At 36.0% G+C, this 17,500-nt stretch overlaps 2 protein-coding genes and 1 pseudogene across 4 annotated transcripts in view; 2 read left to right on the top strand and 1 right to left on the bottom strand.

Annotated features, from left to right (window-relative positions):
- The window catches only part of LOC137637939 (cuticle protein AM1199-like), a 7,645-nt gene extending 3,180 nt beyond the window's left edge, over positions 1-4,465 (top strand). The window contains exons 1-3 of one of the 2 annotated variants that reach the window (XM_068370044.1): positions 2,844-2,895; positions 3,793-4,019; positions 4,245-4,456. In XM_068370044.1, the coding sequence (XP_068226145.1) occupies positions 2,887-2,895; positions 3,793-4,019; positions 4,245-4,419 (411 nt within the window). In that variant the 5' untranslated portion in view covers positions 2,844-2,886 and the 3' untranslated portion in view covers positions 4,420-4,456. Of the gene's footprint in view, positions 1-2,843; positions 2,896-3,792; positions 4,020-4,244 lie in introns of those variants that run through there. The other variant, XM_068370043.1, reaches the window with a different exon arrangement.
- Positions 4,466-8,370: 3,905 nt separating this feature from the next.
- LOC137638629 (cuticle protein AM1199-like) lies at positions 8,371-15,245 on the top strand. 2 transcript variants are annotated; one of them, XM_068370884.1, is made up of 3 exons: positions 8,371-8,470; positions 9,386-9,591; positions 14,869-15,245. In XM_068370884.1, exons 1-3 carry the CDS (start codon positions 8,462-8,464, stop codon positions 15,041-15,043), a joined length of 390 nt encoding a protein of 129 aa, XP_068226985.1. In that variant the 5' UTR covers positions 8,371-8,461; the 3' UTR covers positions 15,044-15,245. The 2 variants fall into 2 exon arrangements, with proteins under 2 accessions (XP_068226985.1, XP_068226984.1); XM_068370883.1 differs by lacking the exon at positions 14,869-15,245 and adding an exon at positions 9,967-10,349.
- Positions 15,246-15,882: 637 nt separating this feature from the next.
- The window catches only part of LOC137634684 (uncharacterized), a 3,275-nt pseudogene continuing 1,657 nt past the window's right edge, over positions 15,883-17,500 (bottom strand).

Below are 17,500 nucleotides of genomic sequence, written 5' to 3'. Positions count from 1 at the left end.
TTCTGGTGGAAAATTTATTAAAGAAGATTTACATAAATATTTACTTTGTTAACAAGAAGATGATATGATGGGCAGAGGTATGAGAGAAGAGGTGAGACTGGAATAGCAAAGCACCGATGTTTATTATTATTATTATTATTATTATTATTATTATTATTATTAGTAGTAGTAGTAGTAGTAGTAGTAGTAGCAGTTTTAGTAGTCATAACTTTGTCTTGCTATAGCATTCATGTCTTTATTCTTATGATCTTTAATGAAGGATTTTTTAACCAAATCATCTTAACTGAAGAAAATAGCGGACGATGAAACTTAAAAGTGAAAATGAACTTGAAAATATTATGCAATAAAAAGTATATATGAAGTAGGGAAAGCTGTAACATCGAGGAATGTAGGAATATGACGGAAACGTAATTATGATGTAATAGATTATATGAAGAATGATAGTAATTTACGGGACGAAAACGTAATCATGACGCAATAGATTATAAGATGAACTATAGTAATTTGAGGTATTGAGATCACATCATGAAAATGGGTAGGTTGGGGGATAATTGCGAATCATTGAATAATTGCTAAGTAGGCCTACTGGGAATGAAGGGAATTTGATAATAACCCGACTAGAATGAGTCTAAGGAATGTCGGAAGGAAGAGGCTCTAACCAGGCAGCGTCTCACTATACAATGTGCAAGACAGAGAGGAAAGTCAGGTTTAAAGGCTACTCATGAATGGCAGAGGCAAGGGATAGTAACAATGCCCAAGATAGCATGACTATACCTTAAAGATTGACCATATATACATATGATCAGCGCCCAAGCCCTTCTCCACCAAAGCTTGGACCAGGGAAGGCCAGGTAATGGCTATTGACACATCAGGTAGACCTGTAGACTGCCCAAAAGCCCCCATCCTTAGCTCACAAGGATGGTAAGGTTGCAGAGACTACTAGAAACTATCGAGTTTGAGAGGGACTCGAACCCCAATTCGGTGATCACCAGGCAGGGAATACGGGCTCTTGCGTTGGCAGCCTGTCGAAAGGAAAGTCGTTATGGAAGTTGATCGGTAATTGTGCTAGGGTGCTGTAGCCTTCTGCCAAAGCGGGGCATGCACACATGATTCAGATTTCTGAGAATAAACATTGCATTGGCCATTTTTTTGCATATCAAAATCTTAGATTCTGGCTTTCATTACTTTTTCGATTACATTTTCTGCTTTCTGAATCACGAATCATAAAAGGAAATTTTGAAAGAGATTTCTTTTTTGGGGGTCTGTGGTCTTTATTCTAAGTCCATAATAATCAATTCCATCTATAAAGAAATGTTACACCAATGGTTATCGTAGCTTTGTGGAATTTTCTTCGGTGATTTTCAGTCGCTCTCAGGCATCGATATTCTTCATTATCGAAAACAACTCTACAACCATTCTAAGAATGGGGAATGGGGTTCCAGAGCATAGGTCATAAGTCTGCTGAGTCATTATCGGCCATTACCTGATCTTCCTTGGTCCTATCTTGGGAGAAAATAGGGGCCAAATGAATGTGTTGGTCTCTATTACAATCAACTAATAAGTGCCAGTGACTGAAAGGTACAACATTTGGCTCACAATTGGCAAGTCCATGATACCTACAAGCTTTCCTCACGGTGAGCCCCAACACTCAGCTAGGTACCAAGATCTGCATATCTCGAGGAAGTGACTTTGGTTCTTACAGATACATCACGAAAGAATTGTTAAGAAACTACGAGGTTGGAGTCTTTATTATATTATCCTAATTCAAATAGATTAAAGGTTTATAGTATTATATATACCTATGTATATATGAACATAGATATTGTTGATACTAAAATTTCGAAAGAAGAAAGTTATACCAATATGACTTTCGTAGGGAAAATAACATTCATTAAACGAAAGGCCTTTCGAAAAGGCTGAAAAGCATACTCAAGTAGTAGGCCTAATCTTCAACTAGTACTAGGCCCATGGAGTGAGATAGAGAGCGTTGCTTAATCGTCCTACAAAAATTAGGTCTACTAGGCTTGCGGTGAAGACTGTGACAAACAAGGCATTTTAATTAAAAGGAACATCACATTCTATATGCGCATCTTCGATGTACATGTTACCAGTTGCTTTGGATCTGGGATAGATTTGAGCTAAACCGTTTCATTCTTAATTCGGAATTAATGGATGGAGAATTGAATACTACCTGGTGTTCTCTGAAGTGAGCATATATCTAGAATTCTAGATGAGAAAGTTGAAAGAAATAGGTTGCCAATTCTACCCATAATGTTTCTTTCATTTCATACATCGAGCCTCAAGTACCCATTAACATTGGATTCACTATTGTTTTAGCATAACCTATACAATAATTATAGGTTCCATTCATGGTAAAAAGACTTGCCATATATGTGGTGGTTATTTCTAAGAAAAGGTGAGGACAATATGAATGGATATTTGTTCCTTACTATTTGAATGTTTGAATGTATGCTTGAAAACAAGGCTATTTTTTTTTTCGATATTACTTCATCTTGATTTTGATTTTTCTTATCAATTATCGGTGTTCTCACATAAATGGTACATTCCTTTCACTCAATAAACCTTCAAAATGTTATTATTATAAGTACTTTCTTTTGGTCCCAAAATATCTTTTAGTAGATAGGTATTTACATAATGAAGAGAGAGAGAGAGAGAGAGAGAGAGAGAGAGAGAGAGAGAGAGAGAGAGAGAGAGAGAGAGAGAGAGAGAGAGAGAGAGAAATGCTTGACCTTGGGTGGGAACTAGTCAAGAAAACTACATTTTTTCATCTCCCCGTCTCATCTTCGGTGGAGGGAAAGGGCTGTATATAAGAGGGAGGATCCTTCCTCAGGGAACGAGTCCTTCCTGGTTATTCAATCGAGCAACATGAAGTCTGTGAGTATGAGAAGGATCTGAGGAAGTCCTGAGCTAGACTATACCTTTTTAAGGAAGTATCGAAGGGGATTTTTTCCATTTCATTTTTACAAAATGTATTGATGTTTTTTTTCTGTATCAGGCGAAGAATTATGTGAGAGAGAAATAATGAAAATTTAGTGAATTTTTATTTCGTTTAACTAATGGACAGTGATATATATTTTAAATTAATATTGTTAGAAAAATGACATATGCTAAGTTTAGAGATGAAGCTCTATACAAAATTATGAGATCCCATAGGGAAAAGTTATCAAATTAGTCTATTAAAGATCATAGTCAAGAATTTTTTTATCAATAATAATATTATCCTTATTATATAGGTACTTCTTTATATTACTGATTGATTGATTTGAGGTTTTCCGGTCCTGACATCTAAGGTCATTGACGCCGATATCGTTATTGTAAATAAAAAATAAATGAATATTCAATTAAAACCATAAAAGCAAAGATGTCATTTTAAAAGTTAAATATCTTTCAAGAGACCTGCTTCTGAAGTAGAGCTAAAAATACCACTAGCATAGTAGGACACATCATGTCCAAGAATCTTGGCAAGGATGAACCTGGCATCCTCACCTAGAGCCTCAAACACAAATCTATATCTTTCACTACTTTATGTGGGGCATTCGGTCAACCCTAATTGCATTATAAAGAGTACCTATAACTCCATGCATTATTAATTAATCCTAATGTTTCAGTAGAAGCTCAATCACTTGTATCAGGATATCCATCATAATTAAAGTTAGAAGTATTACTTATCGTTTAAGCTTTCCATTGTTTTCATACTTACAAACATACAGACATTAATACGTAAATTATTCCTTTCGGTGTCCTCATGAGTTCCTCTTCCTCCTACCGTAGGTCATCCTTGCCTGCCTCGCAGCCCTGGCTGTCGCCGCCCCTCAGTTCGGCCTCCCCCAGCAGCAGCAGTTCGTACAGGCGAACCAGGTGGCCATCCTGAGAGACGACCGTCAGGATTTGGGCAACGGAGAGTTCGCTTACACTTTCGAGGCCGACAATGGAATCAGCGAATCCAGAAGGGGATTCCTCGGCTCCCTTGGACAGTCCAACATGGAGGGATCCTTCAGGTAGGCAAAGGACATTGTGTTCTTCCTATTATACATGATTTTTGTGTATTTTGTTTTCATGCCTGTACAACAGAGTATGCATTATACAATTTCCTGCATTTAAGCTAAAGGGTATTCCTATTTTACAAATTTGTCTTCATGTCCAAGAATAATCTAATTAAAAATAAAAAAAAATAAAAAAATAAAGCGTCGATCACATTAATCACAAATCCCTTACTCCACCAGGTTCCCTCTTCCCGACGGCACCTTCGCTGAGGTCCGCTACGTCGCTGACGAAAACGGCTTCCGGGCTGAGTCCCCCCTCATCCCCACCCCCCACCCACTCCCCGCCCACGCCATCGAGCAGATCCGATTCGCTGAGGAACAGCGCGCCCGCGGGATTACTTTCAATGATTACTAAGCCTTGAATATTTCCGTGGAATCTCTCGGTTTATTCTAGAACCTTATTTCCCGTGGAATTTGTGTTGTGTTCTGAAACTGATGTGAATTCCATCAATATGTGATATACTTTTCTCGTATTCTGTTTATATTCTATACTATATGTTCCTACTGAAATCGTTTTCATAAATAAAAGAAAAAATGCTAGACGATATAATGTATTTTAAAATCCTTCACATCAAGTTGAATTCTTATGTTATGTCGGTTAATATTACGGCGTTTATTTAAAGTCTAAGTAAGACTACATGCTATTAATTTACCTATAAAGTTCTTCAACAATTTCTAAGGCTGATGTGTTTTGTTCTTTCAATATAATGTTCCACAGCAGTTTTTTATCTGGTCAAGCGGTCATAAAGGTTTAAAGGCCGCTGATGAATGGCAGAGGACAATGCCCTAGAGACTGACCATATATAAATATGATCAGCGACGAAGCCCATTCTCCATCCAAGCTAGGATTAGGGAGGGCCAGGCAATGGCTGCTGATGACCCAGCTTCGCCGGGACTCGAACCCTAGATCTGCAGAACACCAAGTAGGGACGTTTCCAATAGGGCACCACAAGACCAAAATCACCTAGAAAAGTGTTTGGATTTTTTTGCTTGTTGAAGCAGAGGGTTTTATAATTGGGTAAAGATACATTCTATTATGGAATGTGGAAATAGGTAAACGATAATTAGCTGAATAATGTGGCATGAAAAAATTTATACATCTATCTATCTATCAATCTATATATATATATATATATATATATATATATATATATATATATATATATATATATATATATATATATATATAAATGTGTGTATATATACATGCACACACACACACACACACACACATATATATATATATATATATATATATATATATAAACTACAACCCTAGTTGGAAAAGCAAGATGCTATAAGGCTAAGGGCTCCAACATGGAAAATAGCCCACTGAGGAAAGGAAATGAGGAAATAAATGAACGATATGAGAAATAATGAACAATTAAAATAAACTATCTTGAAAACAGTAACATCAAAACAAAAATTTCATATATAAACTATAAAAAGACTTATGTCAGCCTGTTCAGCATAAAAAATATTTGCTGCAAGTTTTGAAGTTCTACCGATTCAACTACCCGATTAGGAAGATCATTCCACAACTTGGTCTGGCTGGAATAAAACTTCCAGAACACTGTCTAGTATTGAGCCTCATGATGGTGAAGACTATGAGAATTAACTGCATGCCTAGTATTACGAACTGGATGGAATTGTCCAGGGAGATCTGAATGTAAAGGATGGTCAGAATTATAAAAAATCTTATGCAACATGCATAACGAACTAATAGGACGGCCGTTCCAGAGATTAATATCTAGATCAGTAATAAGAAATTCAATAGACTGTAAGTTCCTGTCCAACAAATTAAGATGAGAATCAGCACTGAAGACCAGACATGAGAACAATACTCGAAACAAAGTAGAATGAAAGAATTAAAACACTTCTTCAGAATAGATTGATCACCAAAAATCTTAAAAGACTTTCTCAGTAAGCTAATTTTGGTTCAACTGAACTAGAAACAGACCGAATGTGTTTCTTAATAGTACTTTGTCAATCAAGAATCACACCTAGAATTTCAAAGTAGGAGTGTATAGTTAAAGAAACGTTATCAATGTAGAGAAGATGATGTTGAGGAGCTGCTATTCTCGAGCTACTTACTATAATACTTTGAGTTTTGTTAGGGTAATCAGATAAGGTTAAGAGGTCAACGCTTTAAAAAAAAAAAAGTTTAGTATAACGGTCAAGAAATTAAGTAACGCGAGTAATGAGTATTTAAGTGCACATAATGTCAAGTTAATTAGTTTATTTTGTTTGTATAATATACTTTGTGATAGTCCAGTTTTCAGTTTTCTCCTCGGATAAGAAATCTCAAAAAGAAAATAAACATAATAGTTAAAACAATCAATTAAATGGCTAAATAAAGAGAAGATACAGAAATATGATGCTGTAAGTGCATTACACCATTCGATGTCTTAACTGTCAAAAATAAACAGTGATGATAGGCCCAGGAATGGATTAGTCAACGGTGCAGCTAAGGCAGGAAGGACTTACATAAGTGGGTTCGTGAGTTGTTGATGAGCCTTCCGTTTAGCTGAATGAAGAGAATTATGCCATGGAAGTGGTCGTTGGTTGAGATTCATCTGTTAGGAGGTAGATGCAAAACAAAGTCGATTGTTTGTTTAATTGTCTTCTTAGTTTTTCCTGAATTAAATCGAGGTATAAGATACTTTTTTTTATAGGTAGTAGGTTGGTCAGGACACCAGCCACACGTTGACATGCTACCGCTAGAGAGTTATTGGTTCCTTTGACTGGCTAAACAGTTCTACATTGGATCCTTCTCTCTGGTTACAGCTCATTATCCTTTTGCCTACACATACACCGAGTAATCAGGACTATTCTTTACATATTCTCATCTATCCTCATACACCTGACAACAGTGAGATTACCAAAAATTCTTCTTCTCTCAGGGGGTTAACTACTGCACTTTAATTGTTCATTGGCTACTTTCCTCTTGGCAAGGATAGAAGAGACTCTTTAGCTATGGTAAGTAGCTCTTCTAGGAGAAGGACACTCCAAAATTAAACCATTGTCCTCTGGTCTTGGATAGTGATATAACCTTTATACCATGGTCTTTTACTGTCCTGGGGTAGAGTTCTCTTGCTTGAGGGTACACTCCAGCACACTATTCTATCTTATTTCTCTTCCTCTTGTATTTCTTAATTTTGTTTATAGTTAATATACGAAAGACTCATTTGAATATTGTTACTTTTCTTAAAATGTTTTATTTTAATTATTAGATACTTCTCTTTTAGTTTCCTTATTTCCTTTCCTCACTGGGCTATTTTCCCCGTTGGAGCCCTCGGGCTTATAGCATCCTGCTTTTGGATTGCAGCCTAGCAAGTAATAATGATAATAATGATAATAATAATGATAATAATAATAGTAATAATAATATACATACATACATACATACATACATACATCCATAGAAACATATATATATATATATATATATATATATATATATATATATATATATATATATATATATGTATACAATTTTCTTTTGATACGATTAATACTTGCGAGTGAATCATGATAACTCGGTGGATAGCTGAAAGGATATAATATTGTAAGATATTATAGATGAAAGACAAGCCTACATAAGAACCTACTGCAATGAAAGAGTGAAAGTATTATGGATGGGGAGACTTTGAAATGTTGGCACCCGAAAATACGTCCAGGACAAAAGTAAATGATGACTTTTATTTCTTGGAGGTCGACGTAATGCTGATGAGTCTCTTTGGAAGACGCCTGGCTCTTCTTTGAAGCATTGGAATCTCTTTGAAATCATCTCTTAATCTTTATTTTGTATTTTGGCGACGATTATGAAGTATAATGCTGTCTTTTTTGTCTGAAGCAAAATCTGATTCAATGGACTTTAATAAAATAATTTATGAAATCATATTGATTCTTTTTTTTCTAATTTATATGACTTAATATGAATTTTGATCAGTACTTTTTGTTGAAAACTAATTCGTTTGTTTCGTGTTTCAAAATCGTCTATTATTTTCTTCTGTGAAATATTTTAGACTTAAAATTCTCGGAGGCGAATGAAAAAAATAACCGGTTTGTGTCCTAACTCTTTTGAATTCTTCATCAAATCGATTCTTGTTATTCACGACTTTTCTCTTAATTCCTTTTTTTTCATAGCACACTTGCATCAGCACGATACGAGAGAGAGAGAGAGAGAGAGAGAGAGAGAGAGAGAGAGAGAGAGAGAGAGAGAGAGAGAGAGATGTTTGACCTTGGTTTAGCATAAATATATTTTTTTTCTCTCATTCACCCGGTCACCTTGTCTCGTGTCTGAAGAGGGGAACAGGTCTGCCGTATGTACAGTATATAAGAGAGAAGATTTTACCAAACGGGACGAGTCTCTCCTGAGTATTCACATCAGCAACATGAAGTCTGTGAGTATGAGGAGGCTCTAACGAGGCTCTCTTCGTGTCTCTTAGTTTCTTTATTTCATTTAGGGCCTTTTGAGGAATTTGGTTCCAAAGTTTAAAAATAAATACTTCAAAAACATTTATTCATTACCTAGATGAGAGTAATAATCTATGATCGTAAAATTTTCAGTTTATAATAATTTTGTAAATAAACTATTTATTGTAAAATTTCATGAAGTTAAGCATTCGTTCACAAAGATATTTTTCAAAATAGAAGTGATAATTCACTTGTTGATGTCTGCAATTAATTTAATAATTTCCTAATTTATTCTTCCGTTGGCTTTCCTTAATATTGCTTGAAGTTTTATTAGAAAAATACAAATATTCTAAAATATTCTTATCACAACTTTTATCAAAGATTGAACCTATCTTCATTTCCTCTTCCAAAGCTAATTATACGTCAAAATTTATCATCAGATCTCCCACAGTGAAATGGATATTCCCTGTGATTATAGATTAAGGCTTCACCAACCATTAATTATCCCCACACTCTTTATTCAGCCAATTTCATCACATGGTTCAACTTCTCTTCTCAAACGGCTGAAGCATCTGGTAAATTTTAATTTTTAGAAACTCTTAAAGCAGTGTAGAAACAACTTAATTTAGCATATGCGTGAACACACGCACGAACACACACACGAACACACGCATAGAGATGTAAGGAGTTACTAAATAGATTTGAGATTGGAACTTTTATCTATGAAAATAACCTATATCGAAACTTCATTAAAGCAAAATTCGACCGGAAGTTAAGTTGCTTTTTAAAGTATTGTAACTATTGATGAAAACTTTGGTTGGACAATCTTTCTGGATTTGAAGACAATCTCTGTCGTAACCTACCATCGAATTCTTCATGACTCCCTCCTCCTCCTGCCGCAGGTCATCCTCGCCTGCCTGGCCGCCGTGGCCATCGCCGCCCCTCAGTTCGTGCAGCCGCCGAACCAGGTGGCCATCCTGAGGGACGACCGTCAGGATTTGGGCAACGGCGCCTTCGCCTACGACTTCGAGGCCGAGAATGGAATCGTTGAATCCAGGAGGGGATTCTCAGGCTCCCAGGGGCAGACCAACATGGAGGGATCCTTCAGGTAGGGAATAAAAGTTGCCTTATCTCTCTCTCTCTCTCTCTCTCTCTCTCTCTCTCTCTCTCTCTCTCTGCTGCACTCAAGTTGTTAACAGTTATGATGCTATTTCAGATAAGAATATTCGAAACAATTTTAGCATGAGAATGTTCTTTGTTCGTAGTCACATTCTTTAAGTACATTCTCTCTCGTAGTTCCTCCGTGATGACTTAATGATATCGAATTGAAAAATATGATAAACTATTTTTTTTTTTTTCAAATTATTGTTCAATCATATTGTTTAAAAAAAATGAAACATAATATTTTATTTATGAAACTACATATCTTTTGTAATATTTTACTTATTAAAATATATTGATCATAATATATTTTGTTCAACAGATTCCTTCTTCCCGACGGCACCATCGCTGAGGTCCGCTACGTCGCTGACGAAAACGGCTTTCGGGCTGAGTCCCCCCTCATCCCCACCCCCCACCCACTCCCCGCCCACGCCATCGAGCAAATCCGATTCGCTGAAGAACAGCGCGCCCGCGGGATTACCTTCAATGATTACTAATTCCTGAATAATCCCGTGGAATCTCTCACTTGATCAAAGTCACAATTCAAATGGAATTGGATTTAGTCTCTGAAGTAAAATTCCTCCTTTGAAGAACTTTATGAAAATGATATATTTTGTACATTGGTTTTGTTCGTGCGTTTGTGTGTGTGTTGTTGATCTTTTATACGTTGTCGCCCAAGAGGAATACCTGCAAATAAAAAATGTTATAAATATGAATAAAAAAATAAGAAAGATCCTTTAATATCTCAATTTCCTCTAATTTATTATTCTGTTTTCCGCTCTTCACCTTTCACGAAACTGAAATGTTTCCGCTCATGCAATGAACCTCTTTCATAAGGTCAATTAACTTGGGACTCATAATGAAAGAGAAAGTCTTGAGTCATATATTGAAATACTTATCTTCATTCATTCATATCTTTTATTATCTAATTATTATTTTTTCATTACTTTTATCTATCAATTTTCCTTTTTATGCTTTCAATTATCCTTTTTAGTACTTTCCTATTCACTAATGTTTGATCATCTGTTATATATCAATTTTTCCCTTAATCTTTAAATACCTATTTTAATCATCTTTTCTATTTATTTATAAATGCTTGGAAGTTATATTTCAAATGAAGCGGCATTTTCTTTCTTCTTCTAATTTACACAAACTTATAAATGTTTTCAAAATAATTTTCCACTTCGACCCACAAATGAACTTTTCAATCAGGGCCGTAGCAGCCTCTCCATCAACCTAGGACCAGGGAGGGCCAGTCAATGGCTACTGATGACTCATCAGGTAGTCCTATACGCTCTCCTAAAACCCCCATCCTTATTTCCCACTGATGGTGAGGTTGCAGACTAGAAACTATTAAGCTTAAATAGGTCTCGAATACCTGTCCAACACATTGACTGTTGTGAGAAAAAGATATTTAAATATATTTTCTCTGAGAGATGATCGATTGGTTATTTCTAAATGATTTTAGGCTACAGTTTTGCGGAGAGATTAATGACTAATGTATTTGATAACATAAGATTTACTCTTGTTTTGCCGAGATAGTGAGTTGATTAATTGGTGAACGATGATTGGCTGTTGTTTTGGGGAGGAATGATTGGGTGTTATATTTGTCGAGAGATGATTGACTCGTTCATTGCTGAAAGATTATTGTCTTTTGTTTTATTGAGAGATGAATGACTTCCGTTTCACTGCCAGGAGGTTTCTTGTTATCATATCACCAGCCACACGTTGAGATACAAGCACTAGAGAGTTATTGGGTCCTTTGATTGGCCAGACAGTACTATATTGGATCATTCTCTCTGGTTACGTCTTATTTCATCTTTGTAAACACATACACAGAATAGTCTGGCCTATTTTTTACACATTGTCCTATTTTCTCATACACTTGATAACACTGAAATTACCAAGCTATTCTTCTTCTCTCAAGAGGTTAACTACTGCACTGTAATTATTCAGTGGCTACTTTCCTCTTGGTAAGGGTAGAAGAGACTCTTTAACTACTAAGCAGCTCTTATAGGAGAATGACATCAAGGTAAGGGCCCCCCTCTCTCTCTCTCTCTCTCTCTCTCTCTCTCTCTCTCTCTCTCTCTCTCTCTCTCTCTCTCTCTCTCTCTCTCTCTCTCTTTATTTGTGTTTACATCAAAATCACAATATTCAAGTGGAGGAGAATCACATTGTAGGGACAGGTTCATTGTCTTTCTCTTTGACAAGACAAAGAAATATAAGAATAGATTTATTCACATAAAGAGAGAGAGAGAGAGAGAGAGAGAGAGAGAGAGAGAGAGAGAGAGAGAGAGAGAGAGATCGCACCTACTACTATACACCTCGTCAACGAACTCTTATCAGCAACAAGATTCTTCTTCCTTATCAAGTAAGAAAAGACGCAAGGAGAGAAGGTGGACCTCCTTGGACAAGGAGTCTCCCTGAGTCACCAAGAGCAGGAGATGAAGGCGGGAGATGTATCCTAGAAAGGATCATTTAGGATCTTTGCGACGTCTTAGAGATCAATGGTTTTACATTGGATGGTCAGGGAAGTCAGTCCTACACAACAATACTTTGAGATTCGCCTATTTCAATCTGTGAATTTCTGTTGAGGGAATTATCTTTGTTATATTTTAGTTTCTCTATTTCTAAGAATGAATGTTTTTATTTCTCTTCTCCCCGATGTCTGTTACCGAGATAACTAAGAAGAGGAATAACTAGTTATTTAGCTGTTGGATAACTTTGGGTTATTATTTCCGATTTAGAATGACGGCATCTCATAAGTGATAAAAAATTACGCAAATCTAATCTCTATTACAAAATAGTTCCTATGTCATCTTAGTTTTCTAACAAGGAAAATTTTCAATTTGCGGGAGACACTTGATAGCTCAGACTGCTTAGTGGCGATGAAAAGAGAAAAATTTAAAAGCCTAAAAAGGAAGGACTGGAGGTAGGCCTACATATGAACCTACTACAATGATAGACTGAGAGTACTTTAAATGGAAAGGCTGAAATGTAGGAACCATGAAAATACCTCCAGGACAGAAGTAAATAATGCATTATTTATCAGGGAGGTCAACGTAATGCTGATGATTCTTTTTGGAAGAAGTCTGTCTTTCCTTTGGAGCAGTGGAAGCTCTTTGAAACCATCTCTCAATCTTCATTCAGTATTTTGTCGATGATTATGAAGTAAAATCTCGTCTTTTTCTCTGAAGCAAACTCTAATTTAATGGATTTTCATTAATAAAATGATTTATGAAATCATATCGATTCCTTTTTACTAAGTTGTGTGATTACATATGAATATCAATCACTATTTTCTTAGTAACTACTAATTCGTTTGTTTTTGGTTTCAAATCCGTCTGTTATTTGTGAGTGTTTTTTTTCCTCTACTTCTTTGAAATATTCTTGACTTAAATCCTCGGAGTCGAATAAAAAAATAACCGGTTTGTGTCCTACAGCTTTTGAGTTCTTCATCAAATCGATTCTTGTTATTCACGACTTTTCTCTTAATTCCTTTTTTCATAGCTCACATACATCTGCACGATACGAGAGAGAGAGAGAGAGAGAGAGAGAGAGAGAGAGAGAGAGAGAGAGAGAGATGTTTGACCTTGGTTTAGCACAAATATATATTTTTTCTCTCATTCACCCGGTCACCTTGTCTCGTGTCTGAAGAGGGGAACAGGTCTGCCGTATGTATATAAGAGAGAAGATTCTACCAAACGGGACGAGTCTCTCCTGAGTATTCACATCAGCAACATGAAGTCTGTGAGTATGAGGAGGCTCTAACGAGGCTCTCTTTATCTCTCTTAGTTTCTTTATTTCATTTATTAGGTCCGAAGTTTTTTAAGACAAAAAAAAAAAAAACACTTATAAAACTTTAATTCATTACCTAGATTTATAATCAATAATTGGCAGTCATATAATTATCATTTCTGAATTACTTTTCTAGGAAATTATTCATAATTTAATTTCATGAAGTTATGCACTTGTTGATGTCTCCAATTAATCTAAAAGTATTTTTAACTTATTCTTCCGTTGTCTTTCCTTTATATTAATTGAAGTTTTATTAGAAAGATAAATATTTTGTGAAATATTGTCACAATCATCATCAAAGGTTGGACCTATCTTCCTTTCTTCTTTCGTAGCTAATTATACATCAAGATTTATTATTAGATCTTTCCCAGTGAAAAAGATATTCAGTGTGATTATAGATTAAGGCTTCACCAACCAGTGATTATCACCACACTTCATTCAGCCAATTTTATAGCATAATTCAATCTCTTTTCTCAAAGGTCAGAATCATCTGTTAAATTTGTATATTTAGAATCTCCTAAAGCAGTTTAGAAATAACTAAATTTAGCATATACGTGAACAAACGCACGAACACACGCATAGGGATGTAAGGAATTACTAAATAGTTTTCGAGATTGGAACTTTATTGATGAGAATACATATCGAAACTTCATTAAAGCAAAAGTACAGACTGGAAGTTAAGTTGTCTTTTTTAGTTTTTTAAAAGTATTGTAGCTGTTAATGGAAACTTTGGTTAGACAATCTTTCTGGATTTGAAGACAATCTCTGTCGTAACCAACAATTGAATTCTTCATGACTCCCTCCTCTTCCTCCTGCTGCAGGTCATCTTCGCCTGCCTGGCCGCCGTGGCCATCGCCGCCCCTCAGTTCGTGCAGCAGCCGAACCAGGTGGCCATCCTGAGGGACGACCGTCAGGATTTGGGCAACGGCGCCTTCGCCTACGACTTCGAGGCCGAGAATGGAATCAGCGAATCCAGGAGGGGATTCTCAGGCTCCCAGGGGCAGACCAACATGGAGGGATCCTTCAGGTATGAATAAGACAATGCCCTCTCTCTCTCTCTCTCTCTCTCTCTCTCTCTCTCTCTCTCTCTCTCTCAACTCGTTGACAGTTATGATGCCACTTCAGAAAATAATATTCGAAACAATCTTAGCATGAGAATATTCTTTGTTCGGAGTCACATTTTTTAAGTACATTCGCTCTTCTAGTTCCTCCGTGATGACTTAGTGATGTCATATTGAAAATGTGCTAAACTATTCAAGAAAAATGTTATTACTCAATGATAATGAATGTTGATAAAAAGGAAACAATATGTTAATATTATAGAAATGAAAATACACATTTCAAAATATTCTAGTTATGAAATACATATCTTTTATAATATTTTAGTTATTGAAATATATTGATCATAATATATATCGTTCAACAGATTCCGTCTTCCCGACGGCACCATCGCTGAGGTCCGCTACGTCGCTGACGAAAACGGCTTCCGGGCTGAGTCCCCCCTCATCCCCACCCCCCACCCACTCCCCGCCCACGCCATCGAGCAGATCCGATTCGCTGAGGAACAGCGCGCCCGCGGGATTACTTTCAATGATTACTAATCCCTGAATAATTTCGTGGAATCTCTCACTTGATCAAATGGAATTGGATTTTGCCTCTGAAGTAAAATTCCTCCTTTGAAGAGCTTTATGAAAAGGATATATTTTGTACATTGGTTTTATGTTTGTGCGTTTGTGTGTGTGTTGTTAATCTTTTACACGTTGTCGGCTAAGCTAAGAGAACTCCTGCATATCAAAAAATTTATAAATCATAATAAAAAAAAAATAAAAAAAACTTTACTTACTCAATTTCCTGAAATTTAATCCATTTCGCTATTTACATAACAAGAAATTTAAATGCTTCCCCCCATACAAAGCAATAAATATATTTGCTATTTACTTTCATGGAAGCAATTACAATGTGATTGGTATAAAGGTTTAAAGTCCACTAATGAATGGCAGAAGCAAGGGCCAGTGACAATGCCCTAGCTAGCAGAACATTACTCCAGAGATTGATCATATATCCATATGGTCAGGCCCTGAGCCCCCTCTCCAGCCAAGCTAGGACCAGGGAGGGCCAGGTAATGGCTGCTGATCATTCAACAGATAGACCTATAGGGTCCCCCAAACCCCCCATCCTTACCTCAGGGGGATGGCAAGTTTGCAAACACTAATAAAGCTATTAAGTATGAGCGGGACTCGACCTCCCGTTAAGCAGAAAGCCAGTCCGGGAGGATTCCATTATATATATTTTTTCACTCTTTACAACTCATGAAGGTTAATATTCACCACGATTTTTTTTAATAAATAAAATTGCAGAAAAGTCATATTGGAAATTTTATTATTTCCACATGTACAAAAAATCAGCAATTTTCCTCTATGAAATTTGTTGCTTTGAGATTTCTTGGAAATAAGCTTTAAAAATTCAAAAGTCACCAATGTCAGTTGGAGGCAACTATTAAACAAGGATACCAGTTGACATCTGAATTGGTTGTCCAAACGTCCTAGGAAACCCAACCTTCAGAGTTTAGACTTCTGGTGGCCTTCGCCTGCGTCTATGAAACAGGTCCTCAATGTGCAGTTGGTTCCATTGGCAGGATGCGCACATCTGCGCAATTTACGAAATACTGCTGAAGTCCGCATCCTTTCTTACTGGTATCAGTACAAGAGTCACTGTTGTCCCCTGTGAGTGATGGAGAAAATTCAGTCTAGTGAATGTCTAGCAGTTGACGATGGTCTAATGAGCGACTTGTTTCTTTAATCGTAAGTTGCTTAACCTAGTGGTTGTTATGGTTTCTGTTTAAAAGCAAATTTCCAAAATTTATTTCACATCTGCTTACTGTATTTAACGATGATAACTAGCGAGTTGTTTCTTTAATCGTAAGTTGCTTAACCTAGTGGTTGTTATGGTTTCTGTTTAAAAGCAAATTTCCAAAATTTATTTCACATCTGCTTACTGTATTTAACTAATACGTCTTTACTTAAATCAAGGTAGGTCGATTCTGTAGTTGATAAATAGTGTTTATCCATAAACAGTGAAGCGAAGTTTAAATGGTTTATGAGTTAGATGTAACACCACTGTTCATGTTCCAGTAGATCCAGTTAAAGAACTAGTATACGCGACCAGTCAAAAGTGATGACTAATTGATTAGACAGCTAGGCACACACGCACACGCATTCCCTCTCACCAGAGTATGACTACTCCATATCCCCTTACCCGATTGACGGGGATAGCTGAGCGTGATATATATATATATATATATATGTATATATATATATATATATATATTATATATATATATATATATATATATATATATATATATGATTATATATGTGTATATATATATGTATATAGATTATATATATATATATATATATATATGTATATGTATATGTATATATGTATATATATATATGTATGTATATATAAATTTATGTACAAATATATATATATATATATATATATACATATATATATATATATATATATATATCATATATACATATATATATATATATATATATATATATATACAGACACTTTCTCTTTATTATATATGGGAGATAACTACAAATAAACAAAACCTGCCAATCGACATAGGCCTATGAGAAACACGAAAACCCCATTAAGGAAAGAAAGCAAGAAAATACTCACTAGCAGTCCACGTCCATTGCATGACGCAATGTGTACAATGAACCTCTGGCGGAAGCTGGACGTGCAAAGTGTGCCTGCCCCGGAATCCCCCTCTCAGGAAGTAGCGAGTTCCAGAACCATCGGCCAATTCCAGCAGATGTTCGTCCAGGCAGCTCTGGGAGTCTCTGGCCTTGGGGTCGCTGTTGTTGCATAAGCGGAATTCGTAGTAACCCTGCATATGAGAATTAGCTGTGCAATCTATTCATATTAGAATTATTTGTGCAATCTATTCATATTAGAATTATTTGTGCAATCTATTCATATGGGAATTAGCCATGCAATCTATTCATATTGGAATGATTTGTGCAATCTATTCATATGGG

The sequence above is a fragment of the Palaemon carinicauda genome, chromosome 3 (assembly GCF_036898095.1).
Source record: "Palaemon carinicauda isolate YSFRI2023 chromosome 3, ASM3689809v2, whole genome shotgun sequence".
In the NCBI taxonomy this organism is placed as follows: Eukaryota; Metazoa; Arthropoda; class Malacostraca; order Decapoda; family Palaemonidae; genus Palaemon; species Palaemon carinicauda.
The sequence above is the reverse complement of the archived record's forward strand: the minus strand, read 5'-3'. Positions and strand labels throughout refer to the sequence as shown.